Source organism: Helicoverpa zea, chromosome 3 (assembly GCF_022581195.2).
Source record: "Helicoverpa zea isolate HzStark_Cry1AcR chromosome 3, ilHelZeax1.1, whole genome shotgun sequence".
Classification (NCBI taxonomy): Eukaryota; Metazoa; Arthropoda; class Insecta; order Lepidoptera; family Noctuidae; genus Helicoverpa; species Helicoverpa zea.
The window spans coordinates 10,591,819-10,608,750 of record NC_061454.1 but is presented as its reverse complement, the minus strand read 5'-3'; the positions used below and the strand labels follow the sequence as shown (position 1 = coordinate 10,608,750).

Sequence of the window (16,932 nt, the reverse complement as noted above, 5' to 3'; positions counted from 1 at the left end):
TGCCTGAAAACTTCTCAGACATACACAATATCTGATAAAGAATTTTCATTTGAAATCTATTTAAGTTTGTAGGTCGGCGCTCTTTCGACGAATTCATAAATAAAAGATGAAAGTGCAATTCGATATACTAAGTCAATATTTTTACCGTGAAAAATACCTGACCGGCGAACGCTGCAGAATTGTGTGTATATTTTTATGTGCAAGTCATACGTTGTTTTACGAAAGCGGTAATAACTCGGTATCGGCTATTCGGCTCGACGAACTATGATTGCGAATTTTACTCACAAATACGAGTACGCTTCATCGGTTTGTTACCATTCTCTCTTTGTTTATTGTTGTTCCCAGCTTTATTGCTTGAGTTTCGAGTCTCGGCGCTAACAAGCGTCGCTCTTGAAAATATTTTCCATTATGCAGGACCCGCGGCCGGATTGGAATTAACTTTCATACTATTCACACTGAAGCGAGATGATTTTGTGAGTACTTACGGAATTTCCGTCTTCACGGGGACAGTGTTTGCATGGCTGAGTCCACGATTGGAATTTTAAATTACTTAAAATATCACAAGAACGCGAGCGCTTTATACGAATAAAATGGTAGAGGTATAGCATGTTTTGTGAGTACGTTTTTATTTTCGTTTGAGCTGTAGAGAACTAAATGAAAACGAGGTTTAGTTAATAAGTTTTCGTAGTCTACAATCGTAATTACTTACGTCCCCACTCAGAGACATTTAATGGTTACTTAAGCCATTCCTTAGTGAAGTAATTGTATGACATTCCGTCACTAAGGAGTGACTTAAGTAATCATTAAATGTCTCTGAGTGGGGAGGTTAGCTAATTGTTTTTTTTTACGGTACTATGGGCAGTTATATCTACTTTAATTGTTGCTTAGCAATTACGTGGTCTGCGTCTAGATTTTTTCCTCTTGTACTAAGATTAAGAATTTTCTAGAATGCTAGGTAATAAAATAAAAGGAGACAGACCTAAATCAGTTTACTAGTGTCTACGTGATTCGAGTATAAAATGTGAGAAGGAATGCAAACGCCGCCATTTTTTTCTACACGTAGTTTATTTATTGGAGTCGATAAGTTACGTTCACCGTCATTATTTAGTTCAGGCTGGGTTATAAGAATATATTATAACCTTTTTCGAATATACAAATGCCTCGTTATATTTAAAAGCACATTTAGGTATGTACCTAAATGTATAATATTAAAAAAAATAACAGTGGCATATTACATTGTTTCAATATATTAATGTTTGGGGTAGTTAGAGTAGGTACCTATACTCAAACTAATTAATGTTATCAGAACGATTATTGAATATTGGTCTCTAAACTGAACTACACATTATGTAACATTTTGATAATGCATCAAATCATAGTGTTCTAGGAAATAAAGTCACATTGCAATACGCTACCCTTTCTCAGAACCCAAGACACACGATCGGGTACGTTCTAGAAAATCAGAAATTGGCTTTCATATTTTCCATTTATTTTCCAGATTACACGTGACGTGGCTACTGAATTCTTTACACTGCATCAACTCGTATCAATATCTGCCGCCGAACGAGATGCCTGCATATTCTTATGGAGCAAAAAGTACCTATCGTAAATACCTGGCTACTTTGAAAGATATGCCTTATCATGTGTTGGTAGTTTATAGCAACCTGTATTGTTCTGGGGCGCTGGTGAGGAGTAGGATAGTTCTGACGGCCGCGAGTTGTATGCTCACTACCCAGATCAGAAGGCCTGTGGTTAAAGTTGGGGCTGACACCGTTACTGCTACCGGGTGAGTGGAAATAAATCTATTATCTATACTTCTATACTAATATTATAAAGAGGAAAACTTTGTTTGATTGTTTGTAATGGATAAACTCAAAAACTACTTGACCGATTTTATAAATTCTTTCACCATTAATAAGCTACATACAAGTAACAGGCAATTTTATCTCCGTATGGGTTGTAGTACCCACGGGACGCAGGTGAAACCGCAGGAAAACGGCTAGTTATTGATAATTTTGTTTCGTCACGTTTGAAACCAACAAAGTGGGTAATATTATGTACTTCTGGATACTTCGTACATTAATGGATAGAAGGAAGGTCACAAGTTACCCATAGTCGAGCAAAAAGATAAAATACCGCAAAAAGCTAAGCGATATAGGACGGGCGGTAGCCACGGGCGGTGATTATTTCATCCTTAAGTCAGACGACGATTATCATTTTTTTCCTCCATATTTTTGTATCTATAAAAATAAATTAAATGTAGGTATGACGTCTGACCTTATAACTATATAAAGCTTTTAAAAACACTTTTATTTTCATCGAACAATACTATTCAAGGGTGCTTCAGGCTATATTTATGTAAACATAGAGATCACACCGTGGGTAGCAGCTAATACTAAAATAAATACCTAGTGTCTGTTTTTCCTCCACGTGTAAATCGTTCAACCGATATGTTGTAGTTTTAACCCTAGAGAATAACTTGCTTTGAATACCGCGGTTAATGAAACCTTTGAAATTCATTCAGAAGGTTAGCTACATTATAACAGTAGTTACTGAGTCATAGAAGATGTTAAAAGTGCAGAATAATGATGTGTGAAGCCACTCTTTAAAAACGATATGATCAAGAAAGCTTTATGATAGTTAGTACTTATTAAACACACATATAGAAAATCTGCTAAGTACTGTAGTCGGATACCTTAAAATAGCAGATTTTTTTAAACCATCCCTCTTTATATTCGTATAATAATATAACTTATTAAGAGTGATTCAATCTACATTTTAAATAAGTGGAGTCTGAGGCCTTTTTGTAACAGTAAGCAAGATTTATAAATATAGCTTTTTAATGGATGAAGTTACGACGCTATGATCTTTAACAAAATAGCCGACGAGCAACGAGTATTACTCTTAGTTTAAAAGACATTATTTATAACTAGCTGGCCGAGGCTGCACTAAGATTTTAATAAATGGCTTTTAATTTTGTGAGACTACAAACATTTTCCATTTACTAAAGCCGAGATAAAATATGTAACTGCTATTTTTAGCGATATAAAATTGATGTTTGATATCTTTGACTTCGAAGCTGCTATTTTAAATAAAAAAAATCGTGTACGAACTTTCTGTAACAAGAATCTACTACTCTTTCTATATAGACGACTTGTTAAGTGAATGAAGCAGAAGAAAAAAATAATTCGTGCAAATTGTTATTTTGCGCGGAGCAAGAAAAGGTTCTAACTAGCAAACTTTATTTGCAATATGTATTTAAATTCCAGGCAAGTAACACCAGTGGTGGACATAAAGATACACGAATACTACAAGTACACTCACAGAATAGACAACGACATAGCTATTCTCATGCTGGAGGTGGGTTCATTCATTCATTCGGTCATAACCATTCAGCTTAAGTTAGTTTAATTACTAACGTCTGTGATCAGAGTTTAAGGAAAGTGTGGGTAAGGCATGCATTATATGTTTGTAAAATTGCATATTAAGTATATTAGGTACTTTTGTAGCGAGTTCTAGAGTTTCGAAATTATTAAAAATCGTCAAAAATGCAAGAAACTGTCGCGCTTCACGTCACAACCACTGAATATGGTACACGTTACAGTTACCCGGATGCGGGAGGTAGTTCCGTTGGGACACATCTTAAATATACACAGAATAAAAGATGAAACATAATTATTTATCTGTAAAGCAATTTGACATCTTTCTCGTGTTGTCCATTAGCAGGAAACATAATATTATTTCAAAGTATTTAAGTCTAAAGCCATTATTTTAGCTTAAGCAGATTACAACGATTCATTAGGATGTTTCAAGGGAATAAGTAAATAAAATGTCCAACATCAAAACGGTAAAGACTGAAAACTTTAAGACGGGAAAGGTGCTTAACGTAATACGAAATTTTAGGAACCCATTACTAAATTCTGTCAAAGAAACCGCACTGAGTTCTTAATTCCGAATTACCAGTAGTGATGTATTTAGAGAGTCGCACACAACAATCTTTTAGTCGGCCGATAGTTTGTTCAGACTCATAAATCAGTATGGAAATGAATGTTAGTAAGCACATAACAACGATCAGGTATTTGGCCGGTATCAGTCCGACTGAAAACTTTGATTGAACTCAAGATTTCCCTAAAATTGCCCGCCTGTCGGCTGGGTTAACTGTCGGTCGACTATTTAGTCTGCTGAAGATTGAAAACTGTAAGACGGGAAAAGTGCTCAATAAAACTAAACGGAATTTTAGGCATCCACTACCAAAATTTTGTCAAAGAAACCACACTCAGTTCTTAATTCCTAATTACATAGTGATATATTTAGTTAAACATACAATACTATATCTCATTATGTATCGGCTTCTGTACCGCGTCTTTGGGCTTAGAGTACATCCTCCTTCACTATTCCCGCGGCACTCGTAAGTGGCTCTTATGGGATTAAATCAGATTGGAGGCGGTGTCATTTACCTGTGTAGGGCCACAAATAAGGATTTTATTATAATAGGAGATACCTATTTATATTTCTTTTGTTTGAATATCATGGTATAGTAAAATGTATTGTTTGATTTGATCTTAATATAAAATTGGTACCCGTAGAAAAAAAGCAATTCAATCATTATGAGATGATAGCTATATTTTATGGAGTCAGAACAAATGGCAGCGCTATTTTAAAACCATCGCAGTTTGCTGTTCATATTTCAAACGAGGAAAACAAAAATACCTATTAAAATCTAACTTTATACGTTATATTTAGGCCATTAATTACTTTATTATACAGCAAAAGACTTATGTCATTATTGTCAGAAGCAAGAAATAACTTCTGATATTGCCACAGTTTCACCAAATCAAACATGTCTTGGTTGAATTGAAATATTTTATAAAAATATTAAGTCGAACATTGTGAAAGTTCGCTGCAATAGAAGTGCAAAGGTAACATATTTCAGAGGTCCTTGCACTGTGAACTTAGTTTTACGAGCAGCAATAACAATTTCAACACTCTAGAACAGAATTGGAAATGCATTTAGCTAATGAATAGTACATTAATGATATTACTCTAACGTCGAACGTTGCAGTAAGTACTACTTCGTATTTATTAATTTACCGGATTTTATACAAAGTAAGCGAAAAATCGGACTAAGTATGAAAGTCTTAAAAATAGAACGGCTCGATATAATAAATAAAGTGCACTTTAAACAGGATACAGTTAGAGAAGACACAATAAAGAAGATTAGGTGAGTTAGAAAGAAGCCAAGTTAGGTGAATTACCATATCAGACAAAATGTAACATCATAATACTATAAATTGGTCGGAATGCAGACGGGGTGCGCCACCTACACGCTTAGACAATAAATACTCTCGTGCATCGCATGCCAGATCCCCCCAAACGTAGTGAGTCGTGCCAACTGCCAATATCTAACGCCCTGTTAATCATGAAAACAAATGACTATGATTTCTCACGCATTCAACTTTGACCCGAATTCGATTAAAATCACAGAGGAGAGCTTATATGAAGAATATTTTCAGCTACAGTTACAGCCTTGTTATCGTCCCACTGCTGGGCACAGGCCTCCTCTCACACGGAAAGATTGAGCGTTAATCACCACGCTTGCTCAATGCGGGTCGGTGATTTCAGACTATATAGTCCAGGTTTCCTCGAAATGTTTTCCTTTACCTTTTTATCAGCCATTGGTATCTAAGATATACTAAGAAAGTACATACAAACTTCGAAAAGTTGCAACCCACACACTCATTCTTGAGGTTGGTGTTTTACCCACTGGGCCACCGCGACGTTTTTCTCAGCTACCATTTGTCTTAAAAGGCACTTTTAATAGCACGTTGTTGGCGGCCACTAAAATGGTGCTGTAAGTGTTCATAGGAATAACGCCTTTTTCTACTCGCCGTCATTAGGCGGCTTAAAATAGTCTTTCACTCTAATCTCGGCATTATCGACGGTTTGAACCATGGCCTCTCGAAGGAATACAGTTGTTATGTCAAATTAACTTCATCTACGCGATCCCGATTTGAGTTACTTCGAAGGAATAGGCAACGAGCCCCTTGGGAGTTGGGAGCCCTTTATTAACTGTGCCAATTTAAATGAATGTTAACTAAAATACATATGTTATTACACGGTCTAGTAAAAGAAGTATTATAATGTTTTTTACAGCACGACGTGAACTTTGACAGATATGACGTGAAGAAAGCGATCCTTGTTGGTCCCGATGTGGCATTGCGAACTGGCGTCTCCATTGACGTCTCAGGTTGGGGAAGCACGGTAAGCTGTTTTAGTACAAATAAAATAGGAGTTTATTCGCTACCAATGAAGGGAAAGGCTAAAGCTACTAAATGAGTAGGTAAGTACCTACTAGCAGGTGAAATTCGACATTTTGTCTTAATTTCCTAGGCATACCTAACCGAACTCTAATATAAAACTGTCCCAATAGTTTACGGGGCATCTGGAAATAAGATTTTATAACAAACTCGCCGCGAATGTAACGCCATCTGGCCATCCAACAACGACTTACTTGTACAGATATCTGACAGATTCAGTCTGCTATAAAACGCAGTCCCCTCTAAATGCGAGGTATAACTTCAACGAACGAATGTTTGTTTGCACTGTTTGGTAGATGGCGTTAGCTTCCTATAATTTTAACTTCTTGTTCATTAGGTACTACTGTTTCTCGCGGTTTCACCCGCACCAAACAGATTTTTAAGTGAATCTCCTGAATGATGTAAGTACATTCATGGTTACAATTTATAGGTATATGCACTTATAAAATATTTTCCTAAATATAAATATTTACCTACTTCAAAATAACATTAATTACAGAACTTACCACAAAGCTTCGTAAACCAACTGATATGGACGGAAATGACAGTCATAGACAAGGAAGAATGTGGGATTTACTACCGGCACATGCTCAGTCCATCAAATTACTGTGCAAAATACACACCGGTAAGTTGTATTCAGAAATGTCCATTACTAGTATTATCCATATCAGTACAAAATAACTCTTTAAATTAACTGATTTCCTCTCCCATTCTCTAATGCCCATCAACCGGATAAAAAATTGCCCAGCCCTCGGGGTCATTTTGTATCTCAATAAGTTCAGTCGTTTTAACATGATTGTTAACACAGACAGAATTACTTTCCCAAAACAATATTAGTTACCAAACTCTTGCCAAGATCCTAAAAGTACAAAAACCTGCATAATCATGCATTCAATGAAAAAAAAAATAATAAAGAGATAATATAAGCGAGAGTGGAACGTCTGCCAACTGCTGGAGCGCTTCCCTTCGTAAGCGGATCTTGGCTGCTAGCCAGCGTGACACCAGGATTAAGGATAAGAATTTACATAGCAATTTGTAGTTCGTAGGTATTCAGTATATACAGACAGTGTTGCTAATCTACACATGCGATGGTCAATTGATGCGAGATCATCACGGTTGATGAAGATCGGATAAGCAGTCGCCCTGTTCGTGATACTGGGTCTTTAGGGATATGCTTAGACTGAAAAAAATATAGGTAGTTTGGTACGATATATTAGGCACATGGAGTTGTGAGATTTAGGTACATGCAAAAGTATGGTTACTTATTTCCTGGTTACCAAAAATCTTTCGAAGTGAGAGACTTTAAAGATTGCACCTGTTAGTGTTTCTACACTTTTCAGTCCCTGGAAAGCTGACAATAGCCTCCCTAATACCTCACTAATTGCTAGCAGTTTCCAACGAAAAACTGGAACAAAATGCAGAGGAATAAATCGCTTTTGATTCTTTGGTTACAGCATATCGGGAGATAGTTTTCAATAAGAACAAGATAGGCAAAAATCTTGCTTATCTTAAACAAAAGAAATATTCGATAACAAAAAATCCGGGTCAGATACAAAAACTATTTATCTATGGTAAAAAATAACAGAAACAAGTTATATAAACATACCTAAGTATTTATATTAAACTTTTAGATAATGCTGGATTTTGTATAAAACCTAAAACTGGGACTTATGCAACTTTAATAAGTAAGTATACTTGAATAGCAATATGATGAGAAATAAATCCTTAAAACCATGTACCTTACCTATACATTTGTTCCAAACAAATTCATTTCTCTCATATTTCTCAAAGTTTTCTATAAATAATATTTCCTGTCTCTAATTTACCGACCATAATGTACACATGTCAGTCTTGAAGTCACAAGGGTATCTACAGCACATAGGTCTTTAACCTGCATAGTAATCCCAGGAGCGTCTGCTGAGTGACAGCGGCGGCCCCGCGGTGTACAACAGAGAGCTGCTCGTAGGTAGGAATCCTGTCTAATGGAGGCACGAACGCTGAAGAACCTTTTTAAACCTAAAAATAATAAATGCTAGATTTTCACAAGCAATCTTAACAATTATAATTAAATAGCAAACGAAGAGAAATATGTATATATTTAAACCATGCTCGAGTTTTGTGTACATATGTATTTCTCATACTTTTATCGCAAACAAAATCATTTATTTAATGTTCCTCAAAATTTTTGAGCAAAAAATATTGTCTGTCCCTTATTTCCCAACCATAATGTTCCTACACATGTCAGTCTTGAAGTTACAGAGGTATCCACAGTATATAGGTCTTTAACCTGCATAGTAATCCCAGGAGCGTCTGCTGAGTGACAGCGGTGGCCCAGCGGTGTACAACAGAGAGCTACTCGTCGGAATCCTGTCTTATGGAGGCACGAACGCTGAAGAGCCTTACATCGCCATCTTGACGAACATATCGTATTTCCACAGGTTTGTATTATTTTTATTTATTCATAGTGTACTGATAATGGCTATTTTGACTTTAGAATGTTGGATTTACTGAGGATTTTAACGTCTAACTGACCGATTTCTATAACCTATCTATCCGTTAGTTTGCGTAAGAATGACATACATGATTTAATATACGGAGCTAAAGTCAAAATTCTATCTCTAATCGAATATCAACTTACAGAAAGTAATCCACCCTAAGTTAGACTTTTGATGCAGTAGATATATTTTCTACCTTCAGCATTTATTTACCCAGACGGTAGAATTCCGGTCTTTAGGTCTATGTGCTACCTATGTATGCCCATGGGAAAGAGCGTCAGTTTATAGCCTAACGTATATTTGTCTTAGCAAGTTAGTCCCAACGGTGTGGTGGTTACCAAGCCATTTATTAACTTGGTTGTAAATGTCTAACACGCAATTATACCTCAGCTTAATAGCAATGAACTACGCAGTAGGTAAAGTAAGTAATTGTAACTAATAGCGCTACTTACAAATGTAAATGCCATGCGTGATTGTTATTGCATTATGTAGTTCTCCTAAGCACATACCGGTTCTTGAAGTAAGGCGGTATGTGTTAGTGTCATAAAATTAAATATTGGACGGTGTACCACTATCATCATTGTTGAAAAAAATGTTGAAGTCGTAATTGGAGTTGCGATATTCTAAATCTTGTCAATCTCACGGCACCTACAATGAATATGTGAACCCCAAGGTTCACGTGCTTCAAATTTTGAGAAACGCTGAATGAATTTAAATCATAAAAAATAACATGATTACTACATGATGAAAAACAAATGTTTTAATTGTTTACATCATGCTATCTCAATTAATATTATGGGTTTTTCTTTTCAAACAAGAAATCCCGTCAGTCAGTCCGTGTTATCTAACAACTTGTATAACATTTTTATCTGCATGACGGATGCCACATCGTAAATAACTACTTAAAGAACGTTTAATTTTGAGTCAGTAGATATTTTTAGGCGTCTTTTATCATTGTCTAATTTGTTCTCAGGTGGATTGCGTTGAACACTAAAAGGTTGTTGGAGAAGAATTGCCTGCTTCGACGTATTTCGTCAGACTCCGAACAGAGTTCTGGATCGGAGTCTGCGTTATAAAACAATCTATCAATTCTAAAACGGAGTATTATTTCAATTTTCTCCCTGTCTGCAGAAATTGTCAATGAAACGTAGCATTTGTTCTTTAATCCATTTTCTATGATACCACAGGTTTGTGTACACACTTGGCTTGAGTTTCTTGGCGCATCCATCCCCATGTGATGTCAAACCGACAATTCTCCTGTAAATCACCAAAGATTATCATCCAATTAATATAGTTTAGGTTTTGCAAGAAAAGAAGAAATGACTAGGTCATAAAATGCCTGACTTATTTAACAGCTCATTATTTTTAGGAACTGATGCAGTATTCATACTCAATCTCTCGTTTAATTCTTAAAACACCGTTTATACAACTTACCCATTCCAAAGCACCCCGCCGCCGGAGTCTCCCCTACATGTATCCCTGTCGCCTTCCCCGTACAGACAGAACATATCTTTAGAGAGCTCTATCTTATGGAGCTCGCTGCACCTGCTGACTGTCACGTATGTCAGTGATGCCATCATTAGGCTCATCTCTGACAGGGCTCCGTCGTACTATAAGGTAAGAAAAATGAGATTAAAAAAAGAGTAGCTTTGTAAGTGCCAGCCGATATTTTCGTGATTAGATGCTTCATGGCCTACTACAAAAAAAGTAATCAAGGTAGTGTTAAGAGGACGAATTGGAATTTTTGGCGCCAAGGATCTCAATTTTTCTCTGTAAATACAAAACGGATCAAAATACAACTTGGTTACCTGAAAGTTCATGATATAAACCTTATTTTGTTAGACTTCAAAACATGATTAGGTAACTTTTATAACAGAGAAAAATATATCAAACATACCTCTTTTTAAAAAGAAATTCACATATTATGGGCAAACGGGACCGATTTAAGCCTCTTAACTTTTTTAGTAGTTGAGTATATACATACTCTTTAAAATTGTGGAACGAATTTTTATCAAATTATCATTTCTAAATAATAAAATTACAAAACCATTTTGTCACTTACGACTTTTACTTATAACCTAGCGCACGTATTGTTATCCTCGCCCCGCTCAGACGCTCCGACCCCTTTTGGCGCCTTAGGTGCGCGTGCCGGTTATGGAATTATTGTTGACCAATTCGTCGCCTTAAGGGTAAAATTTTGTTACCTCCTTACCTTACGATTTTTAATTAGACAATCTAGTAAAACGATACCAGTCTACTAATATATGTATACCCAGATCCGTCTGGACCGACCCTAATTGAAAGCAGTTTCAAGCACGCGTCAAAGTTCCCCCGCATACTTTTCGTATTAATTATAAGGAACCAGCGTCTATAAACAGGGAAAGTTTGTTCAGTCTAGATAGCCTTTTTACTGAAGATATACCTAAGAATAAGTACTTGAACTTTGGTTGTTAGTAACAACCAAAGTTCAAGTAGTAGTTAGTAGCAAACAATATTCCGCTTTGTGTTCCGAACTCCATTATTCTATTAGTTTAACAGGCTAGATCTTATTCTTATGGCTAGCGGGCTTGCCTACATTGGAATTAGTTCCGAAGCGTGACATAAACTGGTTACTTTGTAGATTTAAAGTTAAGCCTGTCAGTCTATCCATTAATTTTGTATGAATAAGTAAACGGTCCTTTATAAGCCTAGCTTAAGCAGATTCTTCCACTTCATCTCCATGCATACTTTGCATTATAACTATTTTGCGAGTCTAGTTAGGACTGCGTTTAAGGTTATAGTGTATTATGGAAGCTCTCACAAAGAGAAAAAGTCTAGACACTACGTCCAAAATGAAACTGGCTTTTTATTATCAGTGAAATTACCGCCGTTGAAGCTCGTGGTGGCATGCATTCACGATTTCTAGCCCTAAAGGTACGTCTGCCGATAAATTGCATACGTGTCGATGTCTGAAGAGGGCGTCTACCTCTCGCCCACACCTAGGTATATTAGCTGTCTGATGCTTTATGCTATTTCCTTTCCTACATAGGGATGTGATATGGTTCTAGAAATAAATATCCAAGAATAAAGGTTACCTTCAGCCAACCCCAACCAGTTACAATGAATTCCGTCTCTTTAGGATTCATCCATTTGTTGTGATTGACGAGAATCCCTTTCTTTGCCAATTTATTGAACTTGATCGGCTTCTTAACGAAAAGCATTGCTATATCGTTTTCAAATGGAATCACTTTATTGTAGTCTTCATGTACTTCATACGAACTTAGATCGTATTTCTTTGCGTTAAAATCGTAAATATATTTTGAACCTGTAAACATTTATATTTCATCATTGTTGGATTTGTAAACATTTTGTTTTAGCTCCATTCTTATCTAGCATTTAAATAAGACAATTTAAGTAGTGTCACATGTTTAATTTGTCATCAAAATAATATCACGAGTTTTACTTATTTATTAAATATGGTACAAAACGTCGACAAAAAATACACGTGATATCTTTGTACCTACGAGATTTTCTTATTTAGTTAAATCTTAACAGAAGTTATCCACAATAATCCACCAAAATTCGTTTACATAGTTACTTTTCAACTCATTCTATCAACTCAGCAACTAATGTCTATATTGTCCTATTTTAGGTCCTCTAAACTGACCTTTATCAACGGGAACAGCTATAGTTTCCAAGTAACTATTAGCGAGCAATCTAAGTTGGTGCCTTCCCGTCGGTTTCTATTCCCGCCTAGTCTAATAAATCACGAGTGCTGATCGAGTTAAATTGATATCAATTAATGCTATACGCCAACAAGAATAAGTTTCAAATGTCTACAGATAGAAGTCAAGAAGAAAAGAGTTAGTCCTTCATCATCATAAACTGTAAATATCATGGACGGACTATGTTTATATTTACTAGATACTTAAAACAAATAAAAAGCCTGTGTCACCTTAAGGTTAACTATAAACGTGATATAATTTCTATTTATTTTTCAATTTCAGTGTCGTATCATTAGATAAAGTATATTGCAGTCGCAAACACACTTACACAAGACACGTCCAAAACAGAAAAATCACTAAGCTTCCTATTGAATAAACGAAAAGACTACATTAATTTTGCTTAACTTACCGACTTGAACCGTCATTTTCTTAATATTTTTGTTATTATCTAAACAGTGAGCCGACGTCAACACGGCCCAAGTGTTCAAAATGACACCACCACACAACGAACCCAAATTAAAGAACTGTACTGCAAACGGATATTCTTCCAACCCCACTGCATGCCCACCAACTATTTTGGGTCCAAAATCCTTATTTTTAAGCCTATGTGCCGTTTCACATATCATTATATTCGAATAAATAAACGCACATATTATTACGAGTCTTATTCCAAATTTTCTTTTGAACATTTTAATGAGCTCCACCAATGAGGTAGGTGCAATGGCACGTCATGTATAATGAATCGTAACTACGAATAAGGCACTTGATTAAGTTTTTATGGAGCATGTAAACATTAATGAGTGACCGGCAGGTTTTAATGTGGTGGAAGGGAACCACGATTTAATATTGCAAGTAATATTTATGTAACTTCATCTTTCATTACTGAAACGAAAAATTGAATTTTAACTATTCATAAAGAATGTGTAAAACTGAAAATTTAAAGCTACCTGGCTCTGGCTAGATTTGGTTCGGTTTGTTCATAAAAGCTTGTCAGCATAAAGGTTTTAAGTAAAATGTTACAGCACCCAGTGACGCTGTACGATTCAAAAGCAAACAAAACACAGGAACTGTCACCTCGGGGTGTCCAGTCTTGAATATGGACCCTAAAACTCAAAGCCATGTTGTAGGACTTTACACTTCATTTTCAACATGAAAAGGAAATCCGGAGCCATGGTATGGTGAAGCTCGCAGTTTGTTTAAATACTGCCAGAAATAGAAAAAAGATTTTTAAATGTGATAAGAAGACTATGACGAGACAACTAAAAATCAAAATTTTTGATAAAACAAATGATGAAAATGTTACGGTGAGTGCTTTGAGAGGAATGTGTTTAGAAAAACAGCGAACTTCTAGAAAAATAGAATCAATACCAAAACATAAAGCCCTAAGCCCACGTTTCACACAAATGCGGCTGGTTTGAAAGTTAATAAAATCGAAGCACTTTCCTCTAGGACTGGGGAAGCTGGCTCGTCGCCAGGTCGTCGTCAGCCGGCAGTATATGCGAACAATTTATGTATTTAATTGGATAAATACTTGTTCAAATATATGTGTGGACACACATGTAATTTTCTGGCCCGTAAAATCTTTGTATTTGTGCATGCGTAACAGACAAAGAAAATGTTAATAATCTCGTTGAACAAACTTATTAACGATCGCAGTAGAAAATATTTATCATTCAGTATATTTCCAAGATTTTAAACTTTCACCATTTGAATGTTTTGTTACATGATCATTGATAAATAAAACCAATTAGAAATGCTGCTCATGCTTAAACAATATAGGAACTGTTTTAAAAAACAAAAATATATCTGATTTTTGCTCTTTCCTTCAGACGTAAGGTGCAATATCAATTTTGAAAAAAACTTACTTTTTGTCCCATAAACTCCCCCTCACGTACAGTCATACATTGCCTTCTGATAGGGATATAGGCACCCATATGTGGTAGTTTGCAAGCAAAAAGCATTTGCTCGACGAGCCTAAAACGTGCCCACGTAAAAGCTTTCTGACTTCAGTGTCGTTTGACGCATAGTAAAGAACGGGAAATATCTTTCAAATTCACAAATGGTAAACGCTACATATATAGATAGATAGCTTTTTGCAATCATTGGCAATAGAAAAGAAAGATATTTAATACACATATTCGACGGTTGCTACAGCAACCATAGACTCTAAAGTCGGATCAAGTGTATTACCTAAGTCATTGAGGTCGCTAAATCATAACACTACTCCCAAAGGACAATGGGCACTTTGTATGGGATTTGGTACCCGCTCCAACACTAACGTATGATATATCATTAGAAAGGTATTTACGTGAACAATAATAAAAACTATGGGGCTTGCCTCAATTAGCTGTCCGATCCGAGTAACGATAAAAATTAAATCGACATAGAAACAAGTATGTCATCCATATATGCAAATTCATTAAGAGGCATATGTCGTCAGTATAATAATTTTAAACTCAGTTAATAGACATCTTAAATTGTTTGAGATACACTCTATTATAATCTAAAGGTTGTAATAGTCTATGGAGTCATACTACGGAAACACAATCGTCATCTGATTTGACAAAAGTTCAAAACATTTCTGAAAACACAACTAATCATTTTAGTTACATACTATCTTTAAACATACTGGCTTCCATGTACCTACACATTATATGAAATAAAAAAAAACCTGTTATTAAAACACGATAATCATTAAACATTAATTGATTGTAAATACTGAAAGACTCATCAAATACATAAGCTATATTCTGCGTGAACTGCAAAGGTTTGCGCACAGACTTTTTTTAAAGCAGTGGGCAGGCAAACATTCTAAGAAGGCCAAATTCTTGTTTTTTTGTTACTTTACCAGTTTTTATTCAATACAGTTGGATTTAAGAACTACATCTACGTTGATGATTTATGAACATTATACATTCTATTAGTCGATGTCACGCGAAATGGACAAGGAATTGGGACTAGTCGTCATAGTAAACATTTTTTGGCTTGCCAAGACCTACGCAATGGTACTAGAATCAACACTGTTGGACAGGGTACCAAAACGCCCATCGTCCTTTCCAGACCTTGAAGTTAAACTACATAGTTGCTGCTAATTCATTCTCTGCCGTGATTAATTACTTTAATGGAACATCGTTAATCATGTTAACTAAATTTCTCTGTTAGTGTAATTACATTGTAGATTGATTAAGGTACCTACATTTCTTAATTCCTGTTGAACTCCGCGATCTTACGTGATTAGCATACTGAATAAACATTTAGATTGTCAATGCAAATGCTATCGCCATCTCGGCCACACTGAAGGGTCGAATTATTTAGGAAGGAGACAGAATGTTTTATTTTGGCGAGGTGTAGCTGGGCTCGTGTCGCCGCCCAGCGCGCATTCAGTCGCCCATCGCCGGCCGCCGAAAGCGCCGCGCGCGGCTCTTCCACGCACTAAACATAACCTGCAACACGGCCTACTCACATAAACATTAATCATTACTATTACCATACGACAATATGACCATTTTAAACAATATTCTAAACATTAAACAATATGTGATGTGATATAAAACTTAATTCCCCTACGTGTAAGTCACAGAAATTGGGCAAATGAAACAGGGCGATGAAATCAAAACAAAGGTGTATATCGATTGTGTGTATGCGGTTGTTTTAAAGTGATTAGGTATGTACGATGCTTGCTGTCTTTCTCTTCAATTATAGATTGATGCTTTATACATTATACGATTCATAAATAGCTAGAAAATTAATAATTACAAAAATAATAGAACACCTGTTTGAGTCGCAAGTATAGATATATTTTAGGTGCCCTCTTTTTCTAATTTCATAAATTAATAGTATGGAGCATGGTCTTTACATATTGAGAAAATTCCAGACTTTTATCTTACCTACTTATTTTTATATATCTTCACTTAAAATCACAAAAGAAAACTTGACAATGGACAAATCTCTTACAAATGCCGACAATAGACTAGATGTAATGAACAATAAAATAAAATAAAGCCCTCACAGTTATATTGTGTCTCGTTCACGTTCATGGGCAGATTGAGCGTAGAAATAAAATGTGAAACGGTCCGAATGCTAAAAGTAATAAATGTCAGTCTGTCTAGATGTTGTTACTTAAAATCTGCCTTCCGCATCTGCACTCAAGAGACAGCTCTGAAATATGTTTAAAGAAGGATTTATATTTCGCGTTATCACAGTAAACGAGATTAGAAACTTGATCTTTCCCAGCTGACCTAGTTATTTTTAAATTCGCACGCGAAGTCAAGTGTCGTTTTAATATAAGATATTCCTTGACATTCGCAGCTTAGCAAGCATGTAATTTTCATTTGTATGAGTCGATCACACATAGCTAGCATGTCATGCGCTCTTTATAATTTAATTTTCGATGTTAACGGTGAAGGATAAGCGGAT

General features: G+C 35.7%; 3 protein-coding genes across 5 annotated transcripts in view; 2 read left to right on the top strand and 1 right to left on the bottom strand.

The window, feature by feature from the left end:
• Nucleotides 1-465: 465 nt before the first annotated feature.
• On the top strand, nucleotides 466-9,909 carry LOC124645881 (trypsin epsilon-like). Of its 2 annotated transcripts, XM_047185856.1 has the most exons (7): nucleotides 466-473; nucleotides 1,499-1,786; nucleotides 3,270-3,360; nucleotides 6,154-6,261; nucleotides 6,817-6,942; nucleotides 8,622-8,755; nucleotides 9,786-9,909. In XM_047185856.1, the coding sequence occupies exons 1-7, from the start codon at nucleotides 466-468 to the stop codon at nucleotides 9,886-9,888; spliced, it is 858 nt and encodes a 285-aa protein (XP_047041812.1). In that variant the 3' UTR covers nucleotides 9,889-9,909. The 2 variants fall into 2 exon arrangements, 1 of the variants encoding a protein (XP_047041812.1); XR_006986282.1 differs by lacking the exons at nucleotides 466-473; nucleotides 1,499-1,786; nucleotides 3,270-3,360; ... (1 more) ...; nucleotides 8,622-8,755; nucleotides 9,786-9,909 and adding exons at nucleotides 6,656-6,718; nucleotides 8,217-8,284.
• On the bottom strand, nucleotides 9,900-15,970 carry LOC124645882 (trypsin-like). 2 transcript variants are annotated; one of them, XM_047185857.1, is made up of 4 exons: nucleotides 12,926-13,293; nucleotides 11,887-12,116; nucleotides 10,247-10,422; nucleotides 9,900-10,069 (listed from the first exon to the last, which is right to left on the bottom strand). In XM_047185857.1, the coding sequence occupies exons 1-4, from the start codon at nucleotides 13,203-13,205 to the stop codon at nucleotides 9,922-9,924; spliced, it is 834 nt and encodes a 277-aa protein (XP_047041813.1). In that variant the 5' UTR covers nucleotides 13,206-13,293; the 3' UTR covers nucleotides 9,900-9,921. The 2 variants fall into 2 exon arrangements, 1 of the variants encoding a protein (XP_047041813.1); XR_006986283.1 differs by lacking the exons at nucleotides 9,900-10,069; nucleotides 10,247-10,422; nucleotides 12,926-13,293 and adding an exon at nucleotides 15,713-15,970 and having other exon boundaries at nucleotides 11,899-12,116.
• A 96-nt stretch (nucleotides 15,971-16,066) lies between these two features.
• LOC124645880 (monocarboxylate transporter 12) overlaps nucleotides 16,067-16,932 on the top strand; it is a 40,845-nt gene continuing 39,979 nt past the window's right edge. Inside the window, exon 1 of the mRNA XM_047185855.1 lies at nucleotides 16,067-16,180. The gene's annotated coding sequence lies outside the window, so the exon portion shown is untranslated. The remainder of the gene's footprint in view (nucleotides 16,181-16,932) is intronic.

Excerpts from the sequence above, each read along its gene's own strand:
- LOC124645881 (XM_047185856.1), top strand. Across the intron at positions 3,361-6,153 it reads TAGCTATTCTCATGCTGGAG|CACGACGTGAACTTTGACAG; the intron begins GTGGGTTCATTC and ends TGTTTTTTACAG. Across the intron at positions 6,262-6,816 it reads TCTCAGGTTGGGGAAGCACG|AACTTACCACAAAGCTTCGT; the intron begins GTAAGCTGTTTT and ends CATTAATTACAG.
- LOC124645882 (XM_047185857.1), bottom strand. The coding sequence starts at position 13,205 with ATGTTCAAAAGAAAATTTGGAATAAGACTCGTAATAATATGTGCGTTT. Across the intron at positions 12,117-12,925 it reads GAAAATGACGGTTCAAGTCG|GTTCAAAATATATTTACGAT; the intron begins GTAAGTTAAGCA and ends AAATGTTTACAG. Across the intron at positions 10,423-11,886 it reads CTGGTTGGGGTTGGCTGAAG|TACGACGGAGCCCTGTCAGA; the intron begins GTAACCTTTATT and ends CTTACCTTATAG.